The sequence below is a fragment of the Tursiops truncatus genome, chromosome 4 (assembly GCF_011762595.2).
Source record: "Tursiops truncatus isolate mTurTru1 chromosome 4, mTurTru1.mat.Y, whole genome shotgun sequence".
NCBI classification, from domain to species: Eukaryota; Metazoa; Chordata; class Mammalia; order Artiodactyla; family Delphinidae; genus Tursiops; species Tursiops truncatus.
This window is the reverse complement of record NC_047037.1, coordinates 32,776,950-32,789,768: the sequence shown is the minus strand read 5'-3', so window position 1 is coordinate 32,789,768 and position 12,819 is coordinate 32,776,950. Positions and strand designations below refer to the sequence as shown.

General features: G+C 52.4%; 1 protein-coding gene across 1 annotated transcript in view; it reads right to left on the bottom strand.

The window, feature by feature from the left end:
• The window catches only part of RAB6B (RAB6B, member RAS oncogene family), a 58,798-nt gene extending 49,747 nt beyond the window's left edge, over window positions 1–9,051 (bottom strand). The window contains exon 1 of the mRNA XM_033855373.2: window positions 8,590–9,051. Coding sequence (XP_033711264.1) covers window positions 8,590–8,659 — 70 coding nt within the window. The 5' untranslated portion in view covers window positions 8,660–9,051. The remainder of the gene's footprint in view (window positions 1–8,589) is intronic.
• Window positions 9,052–12,819: the final 3,768 nt, after the last annotated feature.

The following is a 12,819-nucleotide window of genomic DNA, read 5'->3' as shown; positions in this document are numbered from 1 at the left end:
GGCAGCCAGTTTGGGTACATCTGGGGACAGTGTGGTCTTGCAGAGAAGGACAAAAGTCCCTCCTCTACAACCCTTCATTGTTCCTGAGTCCTCAGTCAACAGAGAAAGAATCAAGAAAATATACATCCGCAGCAGAGGTGAACTTCAGGGCTGGAAGGAAGCTCAAGCTGATACCTGTCACAAGGCCTCCTCTAAATTCCATCCTCTGAATGTTCCCAGCCGGCCTGGGTCAGGCCACCTGGATCTCCTGCCTGCAAGTGGGCCATAGCCTTGTCTTCTAACCCATAAGCATGTCCCTCCTTGGTTGACGCCCCCCATTGGGTCCCAGCTGCCTGCAGGGAAGACCCAGACTCCTGTGTGTGGCCTGACCCTGCTTCCCCAGGTGCAACTCCTCCCACCACGTTCCCCCAACCACACCAGAGCCCAGCCACGTGAAGGATACCCAATTCCCTAGAAGGCCCATGCCCATCACAGCCCTCAGCCTTGGCACAGCTGGGCACTCTGCTCGTGATGCCTCCCTCACCTGCCAGTGAATTCCTGCTCACTGTGCACCACCTCCTCCGGGAAGCCTCCCCTGATTCCCCAGCAGACCACACCCGCAGCCTTGCTTGTGTAGTTAATACTCACATCAACACTGGCTGAGGTCCAAGAACTGTCCCACTCACAACACCGCAGACCCTCCAGCCTGCAGTCCCTGGGCCGTGTCCTCAGGGAAGGACAGTGGCAGTGAACTTGAGGTGCTCTGCTTGTGAGCAGCTGTGGGGCCACAGGGGGTCAGGGTGAGTCTGTCCCCCTCCCTGCCAGGCCAGGCAGCAGGGAGAACGCCGGCCAGTGAGTCAGAGACCCGGCGGTCCTTCCCAGCTCAGCAGTAGCAGCTTCTGGGTCCCGCACCCTGTGTAAACGTCTTCGCCTCTCAGAGCCTCACTTCCCTCATCTACAAAAGTGATAAGCAGCTCTACCTGTCAGATCACAAGAACGCTGCCCTGCAGCTCACTACACAAAAACGGTCCATCAGTGATTCTCCAAACCTTGCACCCCTACTTCTCCTCCCCTCATACATCTACGAGCAGGCGGGGAGGGGGGGTGCCGTCACTATTTCACCAACAAAATTACCTCTTACTGGAGCATTTAGCATGTGCCACATATCGATGTATTAGACACATCTTGGAAGTCCAGCAAGGTCATAAAGACCCTACTGTCTTGGAGGGAAATGAGCACCGGGGGTCCTCATTTTTGAGGCCCCTCTCTGTCTGGGTGTTACATCCCAACACCCAGACAGAGAGGGCCAGGCTGGGGTGGAAGCCCAGGGCTCAAGAGGATGCCGTTGGTGTTGGGGCTGGAGTAGGAGCTGGGACTGGTCTACTGGGGACACCGCATATCCCTCTTGGCTCTGGCCCCTTCCCAGCCCTCCCCACTTACCACCCACCCACCTGGCTACAGAAGGAAGTGTCCCGGAGTAGGAGTACCTGGGAGCTGTCACCCATTCTGCTGTCCTCTGTATGAGATAAATGCCTGTCGGCAGGAAGGGCAAAACAGCTCCATCCCTGTTGCCTGGCAACCTGAGCCAAACACATCATCAGAAGGGATGAACCAAAGCACCCCGAGGGCACAGTAGGTAAGGCTGGGCCCAGGTAGGTGGGCCTAGAATGTTGGCCAAGAGAAGAGGTGGCAGACTGGAGAGGACCCTGCACTGGAGCCCAGGGCAGTTCCAGGGGAAACAGTTGGCAGAGGCCCTGATCCCATGCATTCATCCCTGCAGCCCCTCTGACCCGTGCCGTACCCAGGCTGGGAGTGTTACTGGCTTGGTGTCATACTCTAAGCTGGTGCTGAATTATAGAACCACTTAGAGCTCCACTGGCCCTAGTGATCACCAAGTTCACTAGCCTCCAGGGACACATCGAGAAAGTGAAAGGTGGGCTGGGGCTAATCCAACCACATGGCCAGCTGGTGGCAGACCCTAGACAGAATCAGGGTCTCCAGGGCCCTGATATCTCCAGGCCTGGAGGGAGAATGAGGCCAGAGGAAGGGCTACCCCCAGAGAAGGTAGGAACCAGCTTCTCAGTGTGACTGGTTCTTCCCTTCTGAGTAATGAGTTCTCAGCTAGAACCTGGCTGAGCCAGCCTCTGTGACCTGCCCTCACCTCATCTCCAGCCACAGGGGGAAATGGGTGAGCCAGTCATCCCAATACTGGAAACCCCTTTCTCGAGGGAAACCCCACTAAAGCAACAAGCCCATTCCCCAACTGCCCAGACCCTGGAGGAAAGCTGTGGTCTCCAGCACAGAGCTCACCCAAATGAAGTCTTCCTCCGTCGCCCGTCCTGCTGGGGCTCCAGGCTGCCACTCTTTTAATGCATTTTATAGAGGTAACCTTTACTGTAAAGGCTCCATTCTGCCCTCAGGGGTGAGGCATCATCTGCTTTCTCCCGAACCCTGGTCTGTCCATTGGGTATGTCACCCCCCGGGGAACAGAAGGCACCTGGCCGAGTCACTCAGGCTCCCACCGGCCTTGTTACCAAGAGACCAGGATAAATATGCTTTTCTACTGAAAATAAATCATTTTACTAAAAACGATAACATATTCACGGTAGTGAAAATTTACTTTTTAAAAAAGATCCCACTTAGTTCAGGGCCAAAGTTACTGAAATAAAAAAGGGAATTGGAAATTTCAAGTTCAGTAAAGAAGCTCTCTTAGGAGTCCTCAGGCGTTAGGAATCTGCATCCTTTCCTGCCCTGTTCCAGGAAGCAGAGACTGGCTTCCTCATCATCGCGGTCCCCTCAGGGCTTAAGTGCCCAGCCCTGCCTGCAGCCCCATTTCCCGGCAGCCTGTCTTTTGAGCTCTCACAAAAGCTGCTCATCTCAGGGTGCGTCAAGTACTTCTCCCTGGCAACCTCCCCCATCTTCTCTGTGGTGAGAAATGGAAAAGGATGACAGACAGATACACAGACAGTGGAGGAAATGCCCAGTACAGTAGTCCACCCCCCATGATTATGAATTTTGCTGTTCCACCTAACCTTTCCTCACCCTCCCCAACGGGTCTATCCATCAGTTTCTCTAAATGATTTACACTGAGACCAGAAAGCCCTGCACATTCAAAGGCTCATTCATTCTGCAACAGTGGAAGAACGGTTGGGGAGGACAGGAACACTTTGCAGCCTGGATGGGACACAGATGGTACCACCCTCAGGCCTGCCCTGGGCGAGCTTGCAATGTCAAGGCAACACCTATAAGGATAAATATTCATGGGCTGATTTTAGGGATTTAATAAGTAACAAAAGGACAATGAGGTTATTTTGTTATATTTTAATGGTATTCATTATAATTTGGAGGCTGCAAATGATAATGATAATCAGACCATGCAAACGATGGTAATTACTATTACACCTGCACCACCAGAACGTGTTCTCACAGTTTCTTTTTTGTCTTCTGGTGAGTTCTCGAGCATCTATCATCAGCACTGAGGGTGCCACTTTTCTCTTATACCAAGTACAGGTTAATTCTCATCTTGGTGTCTGTCTGTCTGACCTCACACCCAGTTCTTTAAACAAATAAAGCAAAGGTTCTGGGCCTGCACCTGACATCCAAGGTTCCCTCTCTCATTCCAGCCACTGAGGCAGGGAGAAAAATTGGGAAGAGAGAAAGCAGGACCAAGAAGCTGAGGCACAGAGACACTGGGTGATTCACTTCAGATCTCAAAGTGAGCTCTGCCGGGTCTGGATGTGTCCCTTCCGCCCCACCTCTGGTGGCCTTGCTGCTTCTCAAAGTTCTGCAGAGATGGTGGGGATGGGGGTGCCCTGAGAAATTCAGCTTCCGTGAGATGAACGGTGAGGTGGGTGTGACCAAGGCTAAATGAGCCAATCCTCTATGAAGGACTCTGTAAGTGTTGCAGATAAAAATCCTCTGGCTTGAGAAAGCGGCAGGTGTCAGGATGAAGAATCCTATTCCAAAGCGGCCTTGACTCCTGTCGCTTTCAATCTACTGATGGGCCATCAGCAAATCCCACACAGCAAAGATCTCTCATCATTTTCAAATGAGATATTTAATGAGCACAAAACTCCTGCAGGCGGAGAGGGGGGAAGGATGACTAAGATGACTAGTCACCTTAAGGTGCTGAAATTTGCCCTTAAGGGGCTTAAAATTCAGTTAGGGTTTCTGTACCTAAAAGAAGTTAATAAGCATTTTAAAATCCTGAGGAACCAAGACAACAGAGATCTTGGGGCAGCATGTGATTGTTTCTAAAAATGTTCAGAAAAAAACAAAGCTCCACCATGGTGAGTGCCCAGCTAGGCTGGGCACAGCAGGGCCAGCAGATCTGGGAGGAGTCCACTTCTGGGATGGGCTTCAGGCACAACCACCAAGCCAGCGGTGGGCTCCCTGTGGGGCTGCAGCAGTGTGGGTTGCGGGGAGGCAGGGGTCAGGCAGGACCCTCCTGGCAGTGAGGACAGGGATGAAAGTGGAGGGGCAGCCCTTCCCTCTCAGCAGTTGCTACTTGTCCTGCTCTCCTTGTCCTTGTCTTGCTCTCCACCCTTGTCCTGCTCTCTACCCCACGCACTTCCTCAATGCAGGAGGGAGAAGAGCAGGCAAAACTCCCTGGAGAGGGTGGGCCCCTTGCAAGACCTACTCCCCGCACTCAGCCCAAAGAAGGAGCACCAGCATGCTGCCTATAGAAGCGTCTCCCCCTCTGACGCCTTTAGAAGGCGCCTCTGACACCTGCCCCCATAGGTGGGCAGGACGCCCTGCTATGTGCTTCTGCAGCAGCTGTTCCTCCCTCGTCACGGCCCTCGCAGACCTTTACTGTAATTATATCTGCAGATGTCTGTGCTCCCCAGTGGACTATAAGTTCCACGAGGCAGGGATACACTCAAAGATCTGACTGAATGAATAAACGGATGCTGGGAGGAGGAAGTGAGAGAGGCGGATGGGGGAGGGAGAGAGGGATGGTTGAACAAATGAGAAAACAACCAAAGCTGCCTGCTGGGTCACTATGCTGCATGAGTCCAGGGATGCCACTCACATCGTGCTCGGCATGGATGGCACCTCCAGCAACACAACTGCCAGGGAAGGACAGGAAGGCGGCTGGTCACAGGGAGAAGCTGGCCTACTGGCCTCAGCCTGGGGAAGGAGACCAAACTTGTGTCCATCAATCTTCCTGCTCCGGCTGGAGGAGTCTCAGGGAAGGGAGGTGAGCAGAGGCCAGAGTGCAGCAGACACAGCCCACTTCCCCCTCCCTGCCACACACACTCGGAGAAGCCCCGCGTGAAGCTGGAGCCCCACAGAACGCCATCAGAACTCAGGAGGAGGGCTGTGTCCCCCAGGTCGAGCTCCTTCCTCAGATATCTGCTCATGCCTGCCTTCTCTGGATGCCACCAAGTGCCCAAGTCGGGACTGGTGTGCATCACCCCCTCTTTCACCCTCCATTGCCATCAGCACAAGGGCACGGCCAGCAGGCCCAGAGAGCCATCTGAGCCCCAGCAGGATTGCACAGCCTCCACACTGCAAGGAAATCCTTCATCCTGGGTCCACAGCAACCTCTCCACAATCCCTCCCCCTGCCAGGCTGATACTGGCCAGCCTGTATTCCATGCTCCACAGTAAGGCAATCATTCGGCTGCTAGGAGGTGGTACTCTCTCATGGGCTAGAGGTATTCTCTCCAGATTGGCTCCTCAAGGCTTCCCACCCAAACCAGATCCCTGGAATCTCTGAAGGCCCGATGCCCCTGGGATTATCTGGTCCTGGGCACCCTCCTCATCACTGGGCTCCAGGCCGGGCACTCCTCTCTGGGATCCAGCTGTCCTCGCCCACTGGCCTAGAGAGATGCTACCAGTAAGCCAGGCACAGGGAACAGGAGAAGGCCATCTCCTTCCCCTGGCTCCTTTCCAGGGGACTCAGCTCATACAGGCCAGCCCATGCTGTTCTAGAAGTCCCTGCTGTGCCCAGCTGACCCAAGTTCCCTGAGTACAGAAGGGGAGGTACCTCCAAGGTCACACAGGGAGGGAGACCCAGGGTGGAGGTGATGGCCAGAATTCAGTGGGAACTCAGAATTCCCTCCACCACACAGGCTGTAGAGGATGCGGGCACAAAGGACCAACACGTGTAAAAGTGCATGTGGGCAAGATGGAAGCCATGGCTGCGGTGGCAATTCCTCTGTCCCACCAGGCTCAGAGATGCCCATGTCTCCTGCCTAACTCAGGGACCCCAAAAGCTCTGTAAAATTGAAGGTAAACAACCCACTAATGACACAACAAAGTGGGAGGAGGCCTTTCAGGGTCCTAGGGCTCCCTGCCAGAAGGGACCAGAGTGGCTAATAGCCAGTGGCACTGATGGCAGTGCCTTTTTCCCTAATGACCATGTTCAAAGGGCCCAGAAAGCAAGCTCCCAACCAACTAGCCCGGTATCTCCACCAGGTCACCCAACATAGCCACAAGCCTGGCCAGAGTATGGCAACCCTAACCCCCTATCAGGAAAGCGCCCCAATTCTTGGCTTCCCCAATTCAAGGTCACCTTATTTCCCAACGGCATGTTAGTGACTGGGAACAGGAGATGTGGTTCCAGTCCCAGAAGGGTTAACAACTCACAATAGGACTCTGGGTCGACACCCCATCCCTGGGGCTGGAACTTCCCATATAAACATGCTGGAGAGGTGGGGGCTCACTCTCTGAGGCCTTCAGGTCTCATTTCTGTGATTTTAGGGGCAAAGGGGGTTTGCAGGGCTCAGTAGGGGCCTCAGCCCATCAGAGATTCCGTGGGAGCCCAAAGTTTTACCTCAAACACACCATTCTCCTCATCAAACCCCTGGTCCTTTGCTGAAGCATGTTCAGACTTGGAATAAACAAGTGTTTGTTGGGAACCTCCCATGGTCCAGGCCCTTTGGGAGACACTGAGGAAACATGAAGGGGTAAGAGAACTGCCCTTAGGCAACCATCTTACAGAGACAGAAACTAAGGCTCAGAGAGGCTTTGAAATCTGCTCAAGGGAACACAGCTAAGAATTCAACTCCCAGGGCTCTAGGCCCGCTAACACTAGCACTGGGATGTGAAGACCACCCCCACCCCCCAAATCCCTTTAGGCACAAGGAAAAGTTAGTTTTGTGAAACTGGAATCTACTAAGATCAGAAACTCAGAGTCCAGGACACAGGGCTGGCTGCCTGAGTTGATTTTGTTCTGAAACGCCCAGCCTGGCCCCAAAACCCATGTCAGAACTCGACCACCTTTTGACACCCTTCTCTGAGCTGTAATGAGCAGAAGCAGCAGGCAGGTGTGTGACCTCCACAACCCATAGGCACACGCATCACAGCAGCACTGCTCCCGGAGCCCACCAGGTCCTCCCAAGGTTGTGTGTGTCTTGGCCCCTTGTATAGACAGGCACCAAGCCAGGTGAACGGGACTGGTCTGTAGAGCTAGAGCTGCTGGTCCTGCTCCCAGAGACGGCCTTCTCCCACAGCAGAGCTGGTCAGGGCCCAGCTGGTCTCCCTGCAGCCCCAGGTGAGAGGCCTCTGGAGGGATGCTCTGAAAAACCACTCCTTCCTACAAGTGTCACAGGGTCCATGCTCCTCAACCTGGTCTTCCCACCTCGGGACTAACCTGGATTTCAGAGATGCTTTCCCTGGGGAGGCTGCTGGGCAGTACGTAAGCCATTTGTCTACCCCTCTCCCCGGCCCCTGGCCCGCTGCCACGGTGACCTCCCCTCCCCCAAGAAGGGCGGTGAGCTGGGGGGTGGGAAGAATCCACCGCCAACGCTCTCGGGAGGGGTGCTGGGAAGCCAGGCAGGGCGTGTCGCCTGGTCCTTTCTCTGCCCAGCCCCGGGCGTCACGGCTCTTGGTGTGAGGCGCCCCGTACCATCCCCCAAATCTGCCTCGCACTGGGGAACCCTTGCTGTCATCGCCCAGATCCCTGAGCCCCATAGGGGCTAATACACACTGGCGAAGGGCAGCGGGTCTAGAACCTTCTGTGCCCAGTCGGACGTAAGCCAGGGGAGGTAGGCGCCCTGTTCCCCCACGACCTGCACCCGCTCTTTTCAGAGGAGACATCTGTGGGTCTCCCCCCGCCCGCGGCCGTCTGCCCTGGGGTCTGGACGTGCCCGTAATTACGGTTCCGGGCAGGGGCCCCAGGGAACCCCTCCGGTGCCGCGGGGTGGGGAGCGGCCAGACGCCAGTCCCGTCTCGTTCTCCAAAGAGGGGCGCCGTCCTCCCCGCGACCCTCACCGGCGCCCCGCCACCTGCGCGGTCGCCCGCAGCCGGTGCCGCAGTGCGAGCGAGCCAGCGAGCCCGGAGCCTTCACGCCTCGGCCGGCGCCGCTGAGCGAGCCGCCGCCCTCCGGCCTCCCCGCCGCGCCGCACCTGCACCCGCACCCCGAGCCCCCACCCCAGATCCCACCCTCACCCCCACCTCCGGCCCCAGCGTCTCCTCGGCCCTTACCCTTGGGCCCTCCCCTGCCCGGCCCCGCCCGAGCCGGCCCCGACTTCTCATCCCCAAACCTCCCCTCTACCCAGGCACCGAGGGGCCTTTTCGAGCCGGGGCCGGGGTCCCAATCGGGTGGATGATTTGGCGGGGGTTCGACTCGACGCCAAGCCAAGAGAATAAGCGGGGTACTTACCACTCTGCTCCCCCAAGAACACCAACTTGAATTTTCTCAGTGGGTTCCCAAAATCTCCCCCTGCGGACATGGTGCTGGCAGCCTGGGCTGGGAGAGGAGGAGGAGGAGGAGAAGCGAAGGAGCAGGGAGGGGAGAGGAGGAGGGCGAGGGGAGGCGGCCGGCGGTGCGGGAGCCGGAGGGGGAAGGGCTGGCTGCGCGCGTCCCTGACTCCCCAGCTGCGTCCCGGCCCCGGCCTGCGGCTGCGTGTCCGGCGGCGGAGGAGAAGGAGGAGGAGAAAGAAGAGGAGGAGGAGGAAGGCTGGGGCTGGGCTGCCGCGGGCGGCGCTTGATGCGGTGCGAGGGGCGCGCTCTGGACGCCCGAGGCGCGGTGCGAACAGCTAGGCGCGGGCTGAGCGGGGCGCAGGGACTGCGCGCAGGGCGGAGGAGCGCTCTCCCAAGCCGCACTGGTCGGCCCCCCTCCCGCCTCTCTTCTCCGCCCGCGCCTGCGCTCTGCGCGCTCCCCAGCCTCTGATGTCATTCGGGGCCTGCGGGGCTGGGGGGCGCCAGTCCACCCACCCGGAGCCCGCACCCGGCGGGGGAGAGAACCGCCTCGCCGTGCCTCAGAGAGATCCCCGAATCGAGCCCTATCTCACTGCCCCTCTACGTCTGTCTTCCCCACTCTACCCTCCTTTGAATCCAGAAAATGACGTGAAATTATCAGAGGATATTCGTTTCTGGTCTTTAAACCTAGATGCTAGTCCCTTCCTCCACCTCCTGCAACACCAATGCACACTCAACCTGGCCATCCTAGAGGGTGGAAAGGAAAGGAGTGGAGAATGAGCCAGGGTGTGGTGGACCGTGTGTGCTCAGGCAGGCTCTACTGTCATCTTGTGCGTCTCTTGCCCTCCCTACCCTCTCTAGACCCAGATCCCTCCTCTTGGGCACAATCTGTGAGGTCATAGGTGTCCCCACAGACATGCCCAGTGAGAGAGGAAGCACCAGTAAAAGGCGTACCTCCCTCAAACCAACCGCTCCTAAGGATCATTTTATCCTAAACCTAATGCCCCGTGGGAGAGAAGGAACAATGAGGCCCTGAATGTCAGCACCTCCATCTCCAGAACGGTGCCCTGGATCCCTGGACCCTGGGGCCTCCGTGTTGACAATGCCGCTCCTTGCCCTGGCAATTAGGTGTATCTGGACAATGAGCTCCTGGAGCACAGGAGGGAGACCTCCCATTTGCCTCTGTATTCATCCGACCTTTTAAGGCACACAGAGTAAGTTGTGAGTGGCTGAGAACAAGGAGCAGGTGCCAGGTGTTAGAAGCACTCCCAACCCAGTCCTAGCATTCTGGCTAATGCTAGCTTTGAGGTTTTGCAAAGCTGCCTCTACCGTGCTGCCACCACGTGGTCTATGCTTTTAGGACTGTTCAATGAACATTTATTTGGGATTATAACCCAAATGTTTAGGAACAAGTTGCATGTGTATATGTGTATTTCATACAGAGAGAAAAGTGAGAAGCAGCCTTCATCTCTGGAGATTTCCAGAGGACATTTGTTGACCTCTTTGTGACTTACATGGCTTGCTTGGGATGTCTCCCTGTCTGGCTCCATGGTTTGTTTACTTAGAGTCTCTCTTTCTCTCATTGCTTATTAAAAACCAGAGAGTGAGTTCCATGAAATCAGCAGTTGAGGCTCCACTACTGAATCCCAAGGACCTAGCTCAGAGCTTAGGAAATAGTTGTTGAAAGTTTGAATGAATGTCTAGAACGCAAATCAGAACAACTGTTCCACTTATTGAAGAGACTGTCTTTTCCCCATTGTATGTTTTTGCCTCGTTTCTCATATGTTAATTGACCATAAGTGTGTGGATTTATTTCTGGGTTCTATATTCTCTTCCACTGACCTATGTGTCTGATTTTTGTGCCAGTGCCATACTGTTTTGATTACTGTGGCTTTGTAATATAGTCTGAAGCCAGGGAGCATGATTCCTCCAACTCTGTACTTCTTTCTCAAGATTTTTTTGGCTATTTGGGGTCCTTTGTGTTTCCATACAAAATGTGAAATTATTTGTTCTGGTTCTGTGAAAAATGCCATTGGTATTTTGGTAGGGATTGCATTGAATATGTAGATTGACTTGGATAGTATGGTCATTTTGACAATATTAATTCTTCTAATGCAAGAACACGATATATCTTTCCATCTGTTTCCATCATGTTCAATTTCTTTAATCAGTGTCTTATAGTTTTCTGAGTACAGGTCTTTAACATCCTTAGGTAGGTTTATTCGTGGGTATTTTATTCTTTTTGATGTGATGGTAAATGGGATTGTTTCCTTAATTTCTCTGTTTGATAGTTCGCGGTTAGTGTATAGAAATGCAATAGATTTCCGTATATTAATTTTGTAACCTACAACTGTACCAAATTTATTGATGAGTTCTAGTAGTTTTCTGGTGGCATCTTTAGGATTTTCTATGGATAGTATCATTTCATCTGCTAACAGTGACAGTTTTACTTCTTTCTTTCCAATTTGGATTCCTTTTATATCTTTTTCTTTTCTGATTGCTGTGGCTAGGACTTCAAAAACTATGCTGAATAAAAAAGGTGAGAGTGGACATTGTTGTCTTGTTCTTTTCAATAAATGGCACTAGGAATACTGAACAGCTATGTGTAAAAGAATGAAGTTAGAACATTCTCTAACACCATATACAAAAATAGACTCAAAATGGATTAAAGACCTAAATGTAAAACCAGGTACTATAAGACTCTTAGAGGAAAACATAGGCAGAACACTCTTTGACATAAATTGCAGAAATGTTTTTTTTTTGGATCCATCTCCTAAAGCAAAGGTAACAAAAGCAAACATAAACAAATGGGACCTAGTTAAGCTTAAAAGCTTTTGCACAGCAAAATAAACCATTGACAAAATGAAAGGACAACCAACTAAATGGGAGAAATGTCTGCAAATGATATGACTGATAAGGGGTTAAAATTCAATGTATTTAAAGAGCTCATACAACTCAACATCAAAAAAACAAAACAACCAAATTAAAAAATGGGCAGAAAAACTGAATAGACATTTTTCCAAAGAGGAAATGCAGATGGCCAACAGGCTCATGAAAAGGTGCTCAGTATTACTAATCATCAGGAAAATGCAAATCAAAACCACAATGAGATATTATCTCACACCAGTCAGAATGTCTATAATCAAAAAGTCCAAAGATAACAAATGTTGACAAGGGTGTGGAGAAAAGGGAACCCTTGTACACTCTTGGTGGGAATGTAAAGTGGTGCAGCCACTGTGGAAAACAGTATGGAGGTTCCTCAAAAAACTAAAAATAGAACTGCCAGATGATGCAGCAATTCCACTCCTGGTTATATATCCAAAAAATAATAATTCAAAAAGATATATGCACCCCAATGTGCATAGGAGCATTATTTACAATTGGAAGCAACGTAAGTGTTCATCAACAGATAAAGACAAAGAAGATGTGGTGTATAGATAGATAGATAGATAGATAGATAGATAGATAGATATAGATATAGATGGAATACTACTCAGCCATAAAAAAGAATGAAATTTTGCCATGTGCAGCAACATGGATGGACTTGGAGGGCATTATGCTAAGTGAAATACGTCAGACAGAGAAAGATAAATACTGTATGATATTATATGTGGCAAGTAAAAACTATAACAAACTAGTAAATAGAGCAAAAAAGAAGTAGACTCACAGATACAGAGAACAAACTGTGGTTACCAGTGGGGAGAGGGAAGGGGAAGGGGCAATATAGGGGTAGGAGAAAGAAAAAGGTTATTATGGGATTATATGAAATCATATGTGTGAAACTTTTGAAAATTGTAAAGCACTGTAGGATTTAAAGAATCTTTCATTCAATAAAAAATTTTCTAAATAAAAATAAATTTAAAAACTAAAAAATTCATCCTTTTCCCACTGGGAAAAAAACAAACAAACAACTGTTCCACTTCTCAGAATGGCCTTTGGTTTGGAGCCCCATAGACTGTAGGGCATCACCCTGGGATATCTCCCCTATGATGCCTGGCATCAGGCACGGGGCCACATTTCAAACTCCCACCCCACTTCTGCTCTGGGGTTTTGCTCTCTCAGGAGGCTGCATCCAGCATGGGGCTGAAGGATGCCCTAGAAGGAGACAAGCCTCCCAAGCTGCAGCCCTTCCTGCCTCTATGAGTGGTCCCTCCATGGGAGGGGCAGGGGAGGCACCCAGCGGGCACCCTTC